General features: G+C 33.3%; 3 protein-coding genes across 4 annotated transcripts; 1 reads left to right on the forward strand and 2 right to left on the reverse strand.

The window, feature by feature from the left end:
• The first annotated feature begins 1,951 nt into the window (after positions 1-1,951).
• LOC123917501 lies at positions 1,952-7,302 on the forward strand. The gene is made up of 4 exons (XM_045969240.1): positions 1,952-2,262; positions 2,745-4,099; positions 5,074-5,495; positions 6,429-7,302. Exons 2-4 carry the CDS (start codon positions 3,193-3,195, stop codon positions 7,176-7,178), a joined length of 2,079 nt encoding a protein of 692 aa, XP_045825196.1. The 5' UTR covers positions 1,952-2,262; positions 2,745-3,192; the 3' UTR covers positions 7,179-7,302.
• Positions 7,303-7,741: 439 nt separating this feature from the next.
• Positions 7,742-10,697, reverse strand: LOC123917502 (glycine-rich RNA-binding protein 3, mitochondrial-like). The gene is made up of 5 exons (XM_045969241.1): positions 10,539-10,697; positions 10,075-10,240; positions 9,431-9,499; positions 9,184-9,290; positions 7,742-8,665 (listed from the first exon to the last, which is right to left on the reverse strand). The coding sequence occupies exons 2-5, from the start codon at positions 10,229-10,231 to the stop codon at positions 7,919-7,921; spliced, it is 1,080 nt and encodes a 359-aa protein (XP_045825197.1). The 5' UTR covers positions 10,232-10,240; positions 10,539-10,697; the 3' UTR covers positions 7,742-7,918.
• Positions 10,698-14,461: 3,764 nt separating this feature from the next.
• Positions 14,462-17,100, reverse strand: LOC123917503 (exocyst complex component EXO70E2-like). Of its 2 annotated transcripts, none has more exons than XM_045969244.1 (2): positions 16,294-17,100; positions 14,462-16,143 (listed from the first exon to the last, which is right to left on the reverse strand). In XM_045969244.1, the coding sequence occupies exons 1-2, from the start codon at positions 16,480-16,482 to the stop codon at positions 14,626-14,628; spliced, it is 1,707 nt and encodes a 568-aa protein (XP_045825200.1). In that variant the 5' UTR covers positions 16,483-17,100; the 3' UTR covers positions 14,462-14,625. The 2 variants fall into 2 exon arrangements, with proteins under 2 accessions (XP_045825200.1, XP_045825199.1); XM_045969243.1 differs by having other exon boundaries at positions 14,481-16,656; positions 16,698-17,088.
• Positions 17,101-17,243: the final 143 nt, after the last annotated feature.

A 17,243-nucleotide genomic window follows, 5' to 3' on the forward strand; every position in this document is an offset into this window, starting at 1 on the left:
GTAGAACGCATGAGAAACTAATAGAGCGACAAAAGTAAATCTCTATAAACACACTCACAACTACCCATGTTTCCTATGCTCACCGGTTGTTGGTTTTTTTTTTTTTTTTTTTTTTTGAAATAGTTAATATTAGCAATTAATAATTGATATTGTAATTTTTGTGAGGGAGGTGAGAGTAGTTGAATCACTAACCTCTTTATCACTTCACTTTCTATTTCATTCATTTAACCAAATCATCCTTATAACTCCCACTTAATGGTAAATTATTAGAGTAGAGCAATAATAAATTACAATAATTGGTAAGCTATAATTTGGAATAAATTATTAAGAGTACAGTTTCATATTCTTAAAAGATATTAATATCTACTATGGTGCATTATTTAAGTAGAAATAAATGTTACTTGTAAAAATTTGGCAAAAAGTGAGATGGGGTGACATATTTAATAGAGCATCTCTTTCCAATCACGTTTTTGGTCTACAAAGCTCAAACATATCAACCAATCAATCTAATTCAATAATTTTTTTGTTTTGTTTATAATTCAATAATTTATAAACAATGCTATAAGTATTTATAGTCTATATATTTGTAATTTTACATATTTCAACCCAAGTATTTTTTTCAAACCTACCAAACCTAACAACTTGTCTTTTAATCTGAACAATACAAATATGCAAATGTTAAGGCACATGGAGGTGTGTCGCTGTCTAGTCTATCTTTCTTTGGTTGGTACATTCATTCATTCAATAATAATCTAACCTTTTCGTAAAGTTTGTAAAGAAACAAACTAATAATGATAATAGAAGTATAGAACAACTCTTAGATTGATATATCAAAATCAAAAAGAAAATATTGATTAGAAAGATTTAAGTTAAGTTGATGAAGAAGTTTTAGGGTGATATAATGTGGTACGATTGAAAAATAATTAATTCACTTATATAACTATGTTGTCATGAGTTTGATCTCTAATCGGTGGATTGAAATTGAATTTATCTTAGTAGATTATCAAAAAATAGAGTTAAAGAAATATAGAAAAAGTGACAAATAACTTTACCTAGTTCAAAAAAAAAAAAAAACTTGTTCGATACCTTATTTTCGGAATCCATGATTTGTTAGATTAGAGTGTTCTTTGGGCTTGACACTCATACGCCATGTTTGATTCCTTGAGCTTTGTATTCTACGAACTCACTCAGAGAAGTCAAACATGATAGACCGGAAACACCAAAGAAATCTTAGTTGTTGAAGAAACTAAAACGATCGACCAAGACTTTTGACAACTGACGAGGGTGATTTGACTAACCAGGGCACCAGAGGAATCTATGGAGTAGAGTTCTCTTGTACCATGCATGCCACGCGATATCATTTCGCACGTCACCTAATCATTATCATCATCCATAAAAGGATTATTAAATAGGCTACCGAGTCTAACAAGTCGACCCATATATTTTGACAAACAAAAATAAGATGTTGAAATTTTATGATTTTCTTTCGTACTTGAGAATCCAAAGAGCTGCTAGTTTTAATCTACACTTTTAGATATAATTATTAATTTAATACAGATCATAAGGTTAGAAAAATCCCAATAAAATGCAGCTCCCTCTTTGTTCTCCAATCTCCTCTATTTTTGTTACTAGGATGAAAATATTTATTTTTAGTGATTAAAATCAAAATTTACTATTTTTCTAAAGACTAAAATTTATCTAACTTTTTTTAAAAGTGGAAAAATGAAGTTTAAACATAAAAAAAATATTGTCAAATATGGTTTCAAATGTTTTTCATCTCTATGGCATAATATTTTTTTAAATTAATTTCATATATGGCGTAATCTTTTAATATTCAAATAATAAATAAAAAAATCGAAATGACACTTTCCACATAATTATCAATCAAATCAAATAATATTTTTCTTTCCTTCTGTCTATTTAAATTTTTTAATTACAAAAAATTTATGGCAAAAAGTGGATGAGATTCTAGTGATCCACTGAAACCCTATAAAACAGGACAGAGAAAGAAAAAAAAAACATTTTTTAAATTTCTTCGCACAAAAAAATTTAATTATTTATTATTTCTTCGATATTTTTGTCAGCAACAAAAAAACAAACGTTAATTATTTTTCATCCGTGAAAAATACGTTGTTGCCGATGTTGGAGATAACGGTGTAACACAAAGTCTCAATCTTTTTTTATTTCTAAACAACCTGCGAGATTCGACAATACTTCTTGTGTCCTAGATTTCCTCTCACGGATACTGAGGATTTTCCAAAAGTAAGCTTTTTTATTTTCCTCCAATGTCTGAAAATTATTAGCAATAAAGACCATTTTTTTTGTTTGATACTGTAATAATAAACTGTTGGGTCATTAGTTTTGATTGTTTTTGGCAAATGGGGTTCTCTCAAAAAAGGGTTTTTGTAGTGAAGCTTCTACTTTCATAGTGTGAAAGTTGATTTTTTGAAGTAGTTTTAGGTTTTTGGGGGTTTTTTTTTGTGTTTTGATTTCAATTCACTGAGTTGATTGTTTATTGTTCTTGTAATGTTTGCATTTATAGATGATTGAATCTGGCATTGGTTGATTTTTGTTTTTGATTCTGTTAGTTCAAGTGACACTAATGACCATTTTACAACTGTCTCCGACGGTATTTGAACTCGGCACCTTGAGGTTACAAGGCTAAGCTCTTACCACTGAGCTAGCACCTCAAGTTTCTTTTTGTTCCTTATTTAGTTGTTCTCAATTGTTTGATATTTTTTCAGGTATTGTTGATTCTCCTTGCTACTACTTGAGAGTAGATTCTGATTGCTAGAGTGGCGAATTAAGAGGGTCTGATTTAATTGACAATATATATGTTTGGTTAATCAGTGACTCCGTGACTGTGGTTTTGTTATTGTAAGAACACTTGAAGGGTATTTTACTGATTCATGGAAAGTTCGTCACTTGGTTGTTTGGTTCGGTGCTAACAATTGAAAGAATGAGGATAATTTGTAGTGTGGAGTTTGGTTAGTACAGTGTTGTCAAATAGCGGCTATAGTTACAAATTGCGATTGTTCACTGGTATGTGGTTTAGTATAAAGTGTTGTCAAATACTGGCTATAGAGCGCTATACTATAGTGTTGTAGCGTAGTGGAATTTGAATAGACCGCTATTTTCAGAGATCTGTGATTGACAACGCTGGGTTAGTGCATGTGAGAGTTAGGGTAAAAAATGGAATTGTGGGCTGTTGCAATTACTACTGGAGCTGGTTGTTTACTTAAATATTGGAAAAAGAGTTCGGAAACTGGTGATAGCTCATGTCATTCGTCATCCGAGGATTCAAATTTTGAGAAAGCCGAGTCCTTTAGCTGCCCCTTAACCTCCCTCAAACAACCACGGAGACATGAAATGGGAAAAGATGTTTGTTTAGATAGAAAGGGTTTAGATTGGAATTCTTCAGATGTGAGCTCGTTGGATGGTTCTTTGACAGAAGACGTGGCTTCCGATAGAGGGTTTAATTGTGAAAAACTAAGACAGTTCCGGAGTTATAATGAGAGTGATTTACTATCTATATCAAACTTAGCAGTGCCGTTATCGCCATATGATGACTACTTTAAGGATGGTGAAGATGGAAATGAGCGAAATAGTGATATTTTTGGTAATCATGGTTTCTTTCTTCCTGATTATTCTTCCAAAGTGGTTCCTATCCACAATTCTTTTGGACATAAAACCTTTCTATCGACGAAGCGTTTTCCCGAGCATGTTAAGAGACCATTAAACTCCTTAGAAAGTTGTTTCATGGCTCAGCTATATAAAGAGCATGCCAAAATGGAGGAATATGTCTTTAGTCCTCTTTCATCGCAATCTATGGCTACAAGGTCATTTCATGTAAGCAATGGAAGCCGAATACTCAATAGAGAAAGTGAAACTTTGATCAGTGCATTGACTGGAAGTAAAGAGCATAAGCTGCATAAAGCTGGTCGAGAAAAAGACAAAAATGTAGTTAGAGGGGTTCCTTCCTTGCCGAAAACTGGATCTTTAAATGATACCAAGAAGATGAAACCTGATGCAGTTAATGGGCGAAGTAGAAGGTCAAGCTTTTCTGATGATGTATTCAGTGGAAAACTCACCGGCTATGGTATAGTTTCTGATTTAACCAAAACCTCTTTAGCCTGTGTGGTGTTTGAAATGTTTGTTCATATCTTTCTTGTTCATGACTATGTTTAAAACCATGGTTTTAAATTGTGGTTGCGCTCATGCTGCAAACCTTTATATTGCTGGAAAATGAGGTTGAAATTGCGGTTGCTATACTGTTGCAGAGATATCAAACCGCAATTTAAAACCATGTTTAAAACTCTTTTGTGTCGAGAGCAACACACTTGTTATTCTTGAGGTAATTATCAGTCTTCCAATGCTATAGACTTCTCTTCATTCTATGTTTAGTTAGTCTCTTGTATTTTGAGAAGAAATTTCTTATAGAAATCTTGAATACTTGCTCATACTGAGTTATTCCCTCAGGTCACTATTATAAGCAAATTTCTAATTTACCAGATACATCAATTATTTAATAACCTAAAAAGTGAATTTTTGCTTATAATAGTGACCGGAGGTAGTATTTAAAAAGCGATTTGTTTTTGAGCTGGTTTGGGCCCTTATATATTGTAAATATATTACACCCTCTTCGTTTCTCTATTGACGTGACTTGAGTAAACGGCGAGTTTGGTCCTTGAATGTTTCAAGCGCTACTGATATAGACATAGTTCTTCAAATTAATCAAAATCACAAAAACATCCTCAAATGTGTCCTCATTACTCATTACCCAATTTGGTCCTTGAATGTGTTTTTTGTTAGTTAGTTTGGTCATTGAATGTGCCTTCCATTAGTAAGTTCCGCTCATCAAATTACTACCAATAGATACACTTAAGTATGCTTTTGTAATTTTGATACATTAAGGGACTACAACGAGTTTTACTATCTGGTTTTCCAATGTCTTAACCAAGGTTTCATTTGCATCATTAGCTTCAAATATTGATTTATGTTGGTACTTGATTTCTGTTATGTAATGTGTTTTACTTCGATAGTTATGTTTATTAACACGTCCATAATCATCAGATCCGACGTTTATCTTCAGCCTTGGGATCTCTCTTGGGATAATAACTTGCACTATGGCAAATAAAAACGAAATAAACAAGCTTAGAGAACTGTTGAAGCAGAATGAGAACTTGGTTCAAGATCTACACGATGAACTTGATATGAAAGATTCAATGACCGTGAAGGAGTTACAAAACGAAAACTATGGTTCGCAAGATACATGTGATCATTCCTTCAGCGGTAAGGAGCTACATGAATTTTCCCCTGAGAAGCATATTGATAGCTCTCCAAGAATAGATTGCGAAGAATCATATGATAAGAAAGAAGAACAGAGTTCAGAATCTATGAGCAAAATTGAAGCTGAGCTTGAAGCTGAACTCGAGAGGTTGGGGTTGGACATGAATGTGTCAAGCCTGGACAGAAAATTATCCGAACTTGTTGAGGTAAGCATAACTTCCAGTAACTACAACGGTTCTTTGGCACAAAACAGTGTCTTGAAATATATGAATATATGTTTTTGTTAGTTTGTTCTTAGTTTTTCTATGTATGCCCTTTCTCATTGAATTGGTCTCATCCTTGACAATGATGGAATATCAAAGAAAGTAATGAAAATGACCCTTTTTGATTTATATGTCTTATATCAACATCATAATCAATTCCTCAAAAGTTTTCACCTTAATAGAGAGTGCAAATGATAACCTAGATGGGTAACATGAAAGACAAATTCCCGGCACATCCATTCTTTCTGATTTTGGTTGCAACTTTCATATCATCTATTTGTTCTTCTTCTGGTAGCCATTCGAATTGTGGCAATAACTGAGAGTTCCTCGCAACTGGCTTGTGTTGATGTGTATTAAAATAAATTGGAGGGAAAATTATTACTGTATTAATTAAAGTGATATAATGACCATTGTACATCCATCTCCCAAGGGATTTGAACTCCATCCCTTGAGGTTACAAAGTCAAACTCTTACCACCGAGTTGACACCTCATACATATTGTCTTGTAGAGTATATCAATAGGAAAAATAAAATCTTCCCACAACTATAGATATTGGTTTTATCTCTCTATTCCCGGTGTTTCATGCCTTATTTTTGCTTTGAAATTCCAGCACACACATGTTTAGAGTAACCATCCACTTTAGTCCTTAATGTATCTAAATTACAAAACATACGTAAGTGTGTTTTTTGTTGGCCACTTAGCCCCTCGAATGTGTCTTTTATTAGCTAGTTTGATCCTCAAATGTTTATTTTGAAAGCCAATTTTTTTTTCCCTAGTGTGAAGTTACACCCCATGTTTGCTCCATTGCTTCTTTTGGTTCAAGTTAACAATTCTTAAATGTGACATTGTGTGTTAATTGCGCAAAATTCTTGCAGATTGACCCAGAGTTTGTAGCAGATTTTGCTCAAGGTGAGTTGCGAGCTGACACTGTCAGTGGAACAGATGCCAATGTAACAACACCTCTTCCTGCAAACTATGCAGTTTCGCCACAGGAACTGAGTTTACGTTTACATGAAGTCATAAAAAACCAACTCGAGGAACGAGTGAAGGAACTTGAGATTGCTCTTGAAAATAGCCAGAGGAAAGTAAGGTTTTTGGAGTCTGAGCATGATGCTAGATTTGAAAAGGCAACTTCTCCTAATAAAGGAAACATATCAATGACTCATGATGAAGAATGTGACACTATGTCTCAGCCCTTAATTCTCAATTTATCCGGCGAAGCTCTTGATGCTTACAATGAAGCATATGAAGAATTAATAAAGATAAATGATTCTGAAGACAATTCACCTCCAACCAATATTCATGATAGCGACGACAACAAAGAAGGTTCGCTTTCACATGATTGGAATGCAACGGTTTTTGAGCACGGTTCGGCGACGTACTCAGTGGTTGATGAAGGAAGTCCTTCAAGGGAACCCTATTTTAGCAAGGAGACAATGTTGGAATTGGAAGAGGAAAGTTCTAGTGATTTGAATGTTAGTGGAGATGAAAGTGTTGATTGTGATAATGATGAGGTGGAGAGGCAATTGATTAGGCAAATTGTTGAAAGAACCAAGAAAGGTTCTCCTCTTTTTCAAAATGCAAAAAAGATATTGTATTCTATGGGTGAAGATGAACAACATTGATATCATCTGGTTTTTAGGAATGTATGAATAGAAAAAAATAGTAATAGTTATTAAATACAGTAAAGTTTCCTTTGTAGTGGCAATGTGGCCTTGTTTCAAAATTTACACCATGCTTGCAAGGTTATCTTGTCTTGATAATAGTAACTTATTTTTGCTGATTTACCTTGCTTCTTTTTTTCAAACTTATCCTTAAAATCAATGTTTTAAAATAAAATATCGTACCAACAAAACTTTTGGTATGAAATTCAATAACTTTTAAACTGCTTAAGCCAAGACAAAACCCTGAGCAAAAGTAAATGCCGGTTTAAGGTATAATCGGTTGAATAATCCAATTCAGTTTGGTTTTTTAAACACTTATGAAAAACTAACCTAAAATTGGAGGATACGAATCACGCACACCAAATTTCTCAATTAAAAACTGAATTGAGAGGCCAAAAGAGGCTTTTTGTAACAAATTCAGTAGAAGTTTTCAGGCAAACATTTTCTTGAAGGGGTATACAAATCTATCTACTGTAATTAAATATTTTGATTTCTCATTATAACTCAAAAAACCACAGATCAACTTAAAGCATGCAACAAAAATTATATTCCAGATTCATAACAAGAGTAAAGAACGCAGCATAAGAGTAACAAGGTTTATATCTTTCCAGCTCTATATTGCTGATTATACATGCTTGAAAATAATATCAGGAACAAGTCCACCAAATTTTTATAAAAACCTAAGATTTTCCGAGATTTTGTCAACCCCGTTTAGCAAAAGCATCAACTTCATGATCATCACTCCTGAAATTTTCCTGACCACTTCCGCCATATCCAAATCCTCCACTACTGGCGAAACCATTGCTAGGACCACTACCAGGAGTACTATTGCCAAATCCAGTAGCAGCACCATAACCACCATCAGCAGGAGCAGTACCATAGTTAACAGAATTGACGTCTCCACCACCCACAGGAGCACCATAATTTGCATTGTTACCACCGCCATAACCACCACCATAATTAACAGAATTGCTTTCACCACCACCTACTCCATAACCGCCAACGCCAGGTGCACTACCGTAGTTAACAGGATCAGAAGCACCATAACTCCCATTGTTACCACCATAACCACCAACAGCTGGAGCACTGCCATAGTTAACAGCATTGCTTTCACTACCGCCCACAGGAGCACCATAATTTGGGTTGTTTCCACCATAACCACCAACACCAGGAGGACTACCATAGTTAACAGTATTGCTTTCACCAGTTCCCACAGGAGCACTATAATTCACATTGTTGCCACCATACCCACCATCATTATAAGTGCTTCCATAACCACCATACCCACCATCGCTTGAAGGAGCACTGTATGTAGAGTTACTGTAACCACCTCGATATCCACCATCACCTCCACCTCCGTAGGGAGTGTTTCCGTAAGATCCACCACCACCATATCCACGGGGTCTTTCATTGGCAAAATTGACACCAACTCGGCGACCATGCAATTCCTGAAAACAAAAATTACATTTAGAAAAGAGTAATAATAAGGTAAAAGTAAAATTTCAGTCAATATATATGCCAAATTAAATCAACATTAAGTGTTAAAGAAAGGTATCACTTCACTTGTGAACCTACAAACTAGTTTATATCATCACAGTTAAGTTACTGAAGATTTACAAATAAAATACAACATGTAGAAGTGCTATAAGTTCCGGATAATGAAAATGTTAACAGGAGACCACATGAATATCTTCTCACTGATGAGCCTATAAAGCGAAGGAACAACAATAGCAGATAAGCCACAAAGATGAGGTTCTCTATATCTATTATGGGTTTCACAATCATTTTTTGGGAAGAGTGGCCATAACAGGGTTAGTCATGGCGTAACGGAGTTTTGTCGTTGTTGTTCTCGTGATTTTTATTTACTCTGTTAAAACAGGGAAAAACGGCAACGGACACTACAACAATACATTTTGTTGTGGCTGTTTTTAAAACCACTAATAATAAGAACAAAAATCTGCACTACCTGTCCATCCAAGGCTTGAATGGCACTTGATGCCTCCTCGACTGAATTGTAAGTAACGAAGCCAAATCCTTTGGAGTTACCAGTTTCGCGATCCATAATAATCCTCACTACAAAAGCAATGAGGTTAAACAGCAATTAATAATGATTTTAATCAACACAAATGACTGTAACAGTTTCTCAATTGAATCCCCTCCCCCACAAAAAAAAAAAAAAACAAATATAAAAGGCAAAGAATCTGACTACTCACCGTCAGCAACTTCGCCATATTTTGCAAAAACGTCCCTCAAACTTTGTTCATCAGTAGAATAGGAAATACCTGCAATGCAGACACATAAATGTAAATGTATTCATTCTTAATCATTACAGGTATTATCAACACTATAAAGATTCTACCTTGACATGACAGGGTCTAAAACAAGGGCCAAACACATTACTGATTTATTATAGCAAACTTACATTTCTTTTACAAGAGATTGCCAGATTGACTACACAACTATGTAGCATCAACAATTCAGATTGAAGACATGTTTGGTGTCTGACACATGTAAGTGTTCCACACCAACACATACATTTACATTCAATCACTTCTGTTGTCTTAAATATTGTCTTAAATTATTTATTAGTGTCTATGTGTTATTGTCGTGTTTGGTGTTTGTGTTGTGTAGGTGCTTCATAGCTTCACAGCTTCTATCATGAGAACCTCCAACAAAGTTTTTTTTTTTTTGTGGCTTTCAAAACCAGTTTAATCTGGTTCGGGGGTCTGCCATCAAGTGGTTCCAGCCCCCTCCCAATAGCAGTTGCGGGGGAACAAAGTTCCCTTTCAATTTCAGTATATATGAAAAAAAGACAACATATGTATGCAAAATAGAGTATGTTGTAATTAAAATTCACCTCCCACAAACAGCTTTGTAGACGGAGTACTCGGAGGACCGGTAAAGCACCGTATGGCTTGGAAAACAGACGGGAAAGATCGTAATTTCAACTCTGAAGTGATCTTTGTATTTGCTGCAGTCCTTAATAAATTCCCAACTCTACCAAATAAAGCCATTTCTTTACCCTGATGAAAATTATATAACAAAAATTAATCTATATTTTGTTAAATCACATTCATAATACAATATATACACACAGAAAATTAAAACAGAAAATCAAAACGATAAACATCCAAAAAAATCAAATTTTTCACACAACCCAGAAGAAAATATCAACAGAATAATATAAAATCCAAATAAAAACAACGATCATAACAAAAAAAATGATCATATAACGAAATTGAAGCTAATAAGAGACAATAATGAAGGAATGAAAGTGAAAAAAACGAATTTTGAAGAAAAGATTGGTGGAAGAGAACGTACTTTGGATTTGTTCTTGGTTGAACACTCGCTACTTCACTTGTTTTCTCTTCGGTCTTAAACCCTAGCAAGATTTTGAGAAAAGGGTTTTAGGGAAGAGTGTTGTTGCGTGAATTGATCTTAACCTTTGATTCATATATAAGGGGTAGGGGTAAAGAAAAATAGCCCTTGGATTGTGTTAAGAGAATAATGAGTGTGTGTGGAGGGTATTATTGTCAAATTAAAATTGAATCGGGATACTTATTTATTTTTTATGAGAAGAAGGGGTATTTATGGATTTATATTTTGTTAAAATTCTCTTTTTTTTTTGGTACAGGGCAAAGCCCATTTTTTTTATTTTTGACAATGGCAAAGCCCGTTGTTAAAATTCTCTTTATTTATTTATTAATTACCACTTTTCACTCTAGTATTTTTCATTTATATATGTAAAAATTTAATACTTACTCTGTTGTTAAAATAAGTGTCATTTGAGTAAAAATAATAATTTGTTTAAAAAGTAAAAACATTACTTCTACTTTGTATTTATAACAGTAAAAATATAGTTGATAAAAATAATTTGGTAAATTATTATGCAGAGAATTATTATAAAGCACAACGCAACATAGCAGTGATAATGGAACATCCCCGTATTATTATTAATGTCTGATGGGAAGCACTGTTAGCATCTTGGCAGTGCATTAATATAGATGGAGCAGTGCAACATGGTGCGGAGGAGTTTTACGAGATCATCAAGGAACTTGAATCGGAGGTTATGCAAAAAATATCGGTACCACGAAATATTAGGTACCACTGCATTATTTTTTATTACATTTTTTTTGTTATAAAAAATTTAGAAAAAGAGGATGGTGCCTCAGTCCAAAATAAAATTATTGAAACACTTATAAAGATAATTACATTTACATCATTCTAAAAGTACTTATGTATAAAAATTATAAGTGAATATGCTATGTTTAAAATATGGTTATGAGCATTATTATAATATATTTTTTTTACTTAAAGGATTATTAAAATGTGTTGATGAGGTAATTAATTGTTGCATGTATAATAGTTTACATGTTATTTTTTTCTTTTGAACACCTAAGTTTTATAATTGTTTGATTTTAACCGAAGTTTTAATTGTTCGATTTCAGTATATTAAATTTCATAATTGCTTGATTTTTACATTCAAGTTTAAATTGTTCGATTGTGACTCCGCAAGTTTACATCTTTTTTGAATTTTCTAGTCCCCTCGTTGATTGAAAATTGTTTATGTAACATTTTAAAATTTTAAGGAAAAAGTTATTGTAATAAACAAAAGTTGTGTTTAAAATAAATATATAAAAATATTTATTATTATTTTTGTCAAGTAGCCAAGTGATTAGAAATTTCACCTTAAAGGTGAATAAGTGGAGTGTCCGGGGTTCGAACCCTGACGCATGCACATGTAGTGTGATGTCTCTATCAACTGAGCTAAACTCACATAGACAAATAGATAAAATTATTTTATAAACTATATATAACAGTTTTTTATTTATTTTAGAAATATTTTTTAATTTTAAAATCTCACTAGCAATTTTAAGTCACAAAGATTAAAGAGGAACTATTGGACTAACAAATGCAAAATAAAATAAACTTGGAGGTCAAAATTGAACGATTGAAACTTGAGGTTTAAAATTGAGCAACAATTGTGAAATTTAAGAGGTCAAAATCAAGCAATTGTAAAACTCGAGGGGTCAAAATTGCATTTAGGACGCCATTCATACATGTCAGCTTAACTCAGTTGGTAGGAACATCATACTATATGTGCAAGAACTAAGATTCGAACCTCAAACCTCAAACACTACCATTATTCATCTTCAAGGTAAAATTTCTACGCACTAAACGAGTTTAAAAAATATTCAATTATAGTCATAAATTATGAAAATATCGTTAAATTTTGAATATTCTGCCTGTCACAATATGTTTAGCTAAGACATTTAGTACTAGGAGTAACATTACAAACAATAAGGTCCTGATAGTGAGAACCAAAGACCTAGACTTGAGACAGAGCATTTGTTAGCTAGGATAGTAACTGCAACTAGCCTCCTAAAATTTATGATCAAGTAAGAACTTGTCTTAATCTTTGAATCATTAAACCCCATTGAACCCAACCACCTACACTCTTTTATGCACATGTATGATGTATTTACTTTTTTGTGGAGTATGTGGTTATGGGCTCTTTGATTTCTTCTTCTAGATTGTGTTTGATTTCTTCTAAATTGTACCCCCTCCATCTCATATCTCACATTTGAGATATTTATTGTTCTTAGATTATTTATTACTAGTATTTTTTAAGGTGATTTAGTGGTTAGATTTACATGCTTTTAAATGTGAAGAAGCAATAAATTTTGAATTTCAACTTAGAGCTCTGCAAATAATATTTTTAATAGTTACCAACTGAACTATATTGGTAAGCCTTTTATTATTTTAAATATTGATATAAAAGAGGAGGGATTCGTTGACTCCAGGAATAAGTTTCTATTGACTTACTCCTCTTAATAACTCGATATCGGCATTATATTTCTTTAATATAACCGTTGAATTCAAAGATCTTATTGAACATACGACAAACTTTTAAAAAACCGTTGAATTTGAATAGTCTGAATACATAACTACATTTTTGGAATTTTTATAAAATTTAGTGGAGTTGATCTACTCAATGAGATCTTTGAATTCAACGGTTGGATTGAAGAAATATAATGTTGATATCGAGTTATTAAGCGGAGTAAGTCAATGGAGACTTATTTCTAGAGTCAACGGATCCCTCCTCTTGATAAAATAGTATAATTTAATTATTGGAGATCATATATTTAAAGACGGGACAATTTTTTTTTCTTCAAGTGGTCTGTTAGTTAAAAATTCTCCCTTAAAGGTATAAGTGAAGTATTGATGTTCGAACATCGACTCTTGTATATAATGCGATGTCCCTTTCAACTAAGCTAAAGTCACGAAGACTAGACGAGACAATACAACATTGAATAGTAAATACAGAGTAAATTGAATTCTAAATTAAAAGCTTGGAACTTTTCTTACACTCCGAGTCAAAAGAAGATGAAAAACCATATAAATAAAAATCAGTATTCTTATAAGCCGGGTCCAATGAGCCAGTGATTACATATTCAATGAATCATAGTACAGTAAGCATGAAGTAATAAGAAAACAAATATTCATTGTCAAAATAAAATAAAAAAAGAACACAAATATTCAATGTGTATACAGAGGAAAAGGACTTTTCAAGCTACACGACAAAATATCCCTTTTGGACTCTTTCGAAATGACGAAACCATATTTTCACAAGATAAATAAATGAGCTTATGAAATAGAAATACTCCATTAAACATAATACTTATATGGTGTATTTTTATTTTGAAAAAAAAAAGCATTTTAAATATTAATTTTTTTTTCTCAAAACATTTTTGATATGAGGTAGTTCTCCAGCGACAATTAATGTTGTTGAAGCATAGTGGAGAACGACGACATGAGCTATTTGGTAAGGTGATGAACTTGTAACTGTTCAGACGCTCAAGTTAGTGAAAGATCGAGGTGAATAGCATGTAGTACATTTTTCTCGAGTGCGGATGTCTTTATATAGTGGTGTTCACAAAGAGAATTAAGGAAAATTTGATTGAAGTTGTTAAGTATTACGACCATGATGTTGATCATCCTTGAAGGAGTGATAGGCGTGTGCCGATACGGGGCCATCCTTACAATTACACTAATTTAAACATTTGGTGTTTGTGAAAAAATGAGGCCCTGTGCGGCCGCACCTCCGGCACACCTTCAGGGCCGCTTTGCGCCGATGAATATGTGTCTCATAATATACATTTATCACATTTGTCAATAAAAAAATCTTATAGATGAAAACACATCTCTTGTTAATAACCAAAACAGAAAAAAAAACTGAATGGCTTAAACAAAAAACTTCACCACTTTCATCCAAATTAACCAACAGATACATTTATTTGATGATGTTAATCAAGAACAAAGTATAAAAGCCTCCTAATGCTAACTAAACCAAGACCCTAGTGTCATTTCCTAATGACATACAATATATACAAATTTCACTCTAGAGTCACTTTCTATGATGTGAATGATGCAAAGATTTTGATGAACCTAGAAAAAGATCCAAAATATAGCATTGTAGATCATCGACCGTGTACTTGATCCACTTCTCATCAATTTTAGACGTGTGTCTACCGGTATAACTTCGATAAGCAGGAATCACTTTCTGAGAAACGGATATCTGTAAATCTTCGCGAAGTTCTTTATCCGGTACACTCCAACCTGTCTGTGTTTTGTATACTTCACCAAAAGCAGCACTAAAATCTTTGCATTTTTTCTTTATTTTTCTCTCTGTGACACAATTCGACAAACTTTCGTCACGAAGAAAAGAAAGTACTGAACTCCAACTCACCTTCTCATAGCTTCGAGCATAATGTTGAAACATGCCAACATGTCGACGAAGCCATAAATCTCCGAAGAAATTACATAGGTTAGAAGACTTAACCTTTTGCACCATGTAATGAATATTATTCATCATGAAAATATGTTGCAAAGCCACATCATTGTATAACTTAGATTTGTTACACAAGTTTGATTCTAGAGTTGTAGTGATTAGCCTTAAGTTGCAAGCCAATGGAGAACATGAAAGGGTGGAGTTTTCATAGTTGTTCTCATCATTGCTATCCGATGGATCGATCGAAGTTTCATCGACAAGAAGATCAAGACTATCACCATATTCAACAAGTGCATTGATGTAATTCATGACATATTTTGTAAGAGGATGAACACCTCCACAAGGAAAACATTTTTTTGATGGATTTGTTGCAATAGCATTTCTAAATGAAAGAAATGTCGATTTTATAGTTTCGACAATGATTCTTTGAAGGTTGTGAAACTCTCTTGTAACAAAAGAATCAATTTCTTCAATGAACAAAAAATCTTTATCCACTGCAACATGTTCTAATGCCTCATACATGTCAAGTAAACAGAACAGTTTCTCTGGTGTATGTGTTCCCATTGCTATGGCCTCACCAAAATTTAGAAGGTGCAAAACTGAACTCCGAGATATTTCGGAGAAGCAATACTGATAAACCGATCCAAAGTCACCGAGAATTTGCTTACACAATCGTTTCTCGCCAACAAGATACGCTTGAACAATGAACTTCATCGCTCGAATCCATTTCTTTATCATGCGATTCAAACTTTGCCACTCCATTTTTAGCATATTTTCGATGCTTAATCTTTCGATTTCTAGAATGACAAAGTACTCATCCAAGGCATCTCTCCTAGAAGAAATGAAGACATGACAAAACTCATGTTGGTAATTTGAACCAAACATGGCTTTAGCAATGCTTTTGAGATCTTCAACTACAGAAGGATTCACCAAATCTATATTGCTCGCCTCGGATAGGCTATCATCAATACTCCGCGACACCTTGTTGATTCGTTCATCCTCAACCGAACCAAATGATTCATCATACACCAAATCCACTCTATTGGAATTGAAAGACATGTAATCAACCTCAAAATATTGCTTATGATTAACAAGAATTTGAACCAACTCTTCCTCAAGCCTTAACATAACAACCTGCAAAATTTCATTAGATTTTTGAACAAGTTCCTTCTGCTTCCAATTTTCATTCAAAGAATCAAACTTTTGTTGCAAAGTTTGAATTTCACCAACAAGTTTTAAATACTCAGAAGATATCACAGAATCATTTTTTTCCAAACTCATTACCTTATCTTCAAGACATTTAAGCTTTCTCTCTAATTGCTTGATTCCACTTCCCTTTCTTTCATTGATTGTAGACAATTGAATCTCAAGATCCAAGAGAGTTTTTCTCATCTCATGAGAAACAGTTTTGCTTGAAGCTAGTGCTTTTAGAATGTGTTGAGCTGCAGCAACCATGTGTTGATCTTCCTCCATGCCAACAAAAAATGAACAAGCAAGAAGAAAAAAAAGAGTAGAAAACCAAATTCCAAACCACAAAAAAGACACAAACTTTTTTTATGGGATTTCAACAAAGAACTAATGGTAGAAGCAAGAGCTCAACTACAACAAAAGTTCAACAAAAGAAAAGTAAAAAGTGTTTGTTTCGACCTCAAGTCTGCAACACCGTTTTTCTGAGATATTGTTCCAACCTCAAGTCTACTGCACTGGTTTGGGTTATGGTCCAGTTCGGAACAATATTGGAAAATTGAAGGATGTGTATATCTTCCTCCTAAAGGAAACTAGAAATTATCAAAAAAGATGAAGATTTTGATTGGATAATTTGAGAGTTGAGAGAAAACTAAACTCACAAGAACAAGCTCAAATCAACATAAAAGAGCCTCTAAGGAAGAAAGAGGATTGTGAATTAAATTGTAGAAGAAAGGTTAGAAATTGAGAAAGTGAGATTGGGGTGATTTTTTTGGACAAAGGGTAATATAATAACTAAGAGAAAAATGGACTTTTTAACATAGTTTGAAATTTGGGAAGTGAAAATCAAAGTGAAGTTTCTTGGAGAAGAGGAAATAGAAAATTGTGGGGAGAAGATTTGTGTGTAAGATTTCTTTCTAAATAACACATCTACCCAAATATATGGCTTAAATGTTGACCAATATAATATTTTTCCACTACATTAAAATAAAAAAATAGTTAAAATTGTTTATAACAATGACCAGAGAAAGGATTACAGCTTAAATAAG

Source organism: Trifolium pratense, linkage group LG3, assembly GCF_020283565.1.
Source record: "Trifolium pratense cultivar HEN17-A07 linkage group LG3, ARS_RC_1.1, whole genome shotgun sequence".
Classification (NCBI taxonomy): Eukaryota; Viridiplantae; Streptophyta; class Magnoliopsida; order Fabales; family Fabaceae; genus Trifolium; species Trifolium pratense.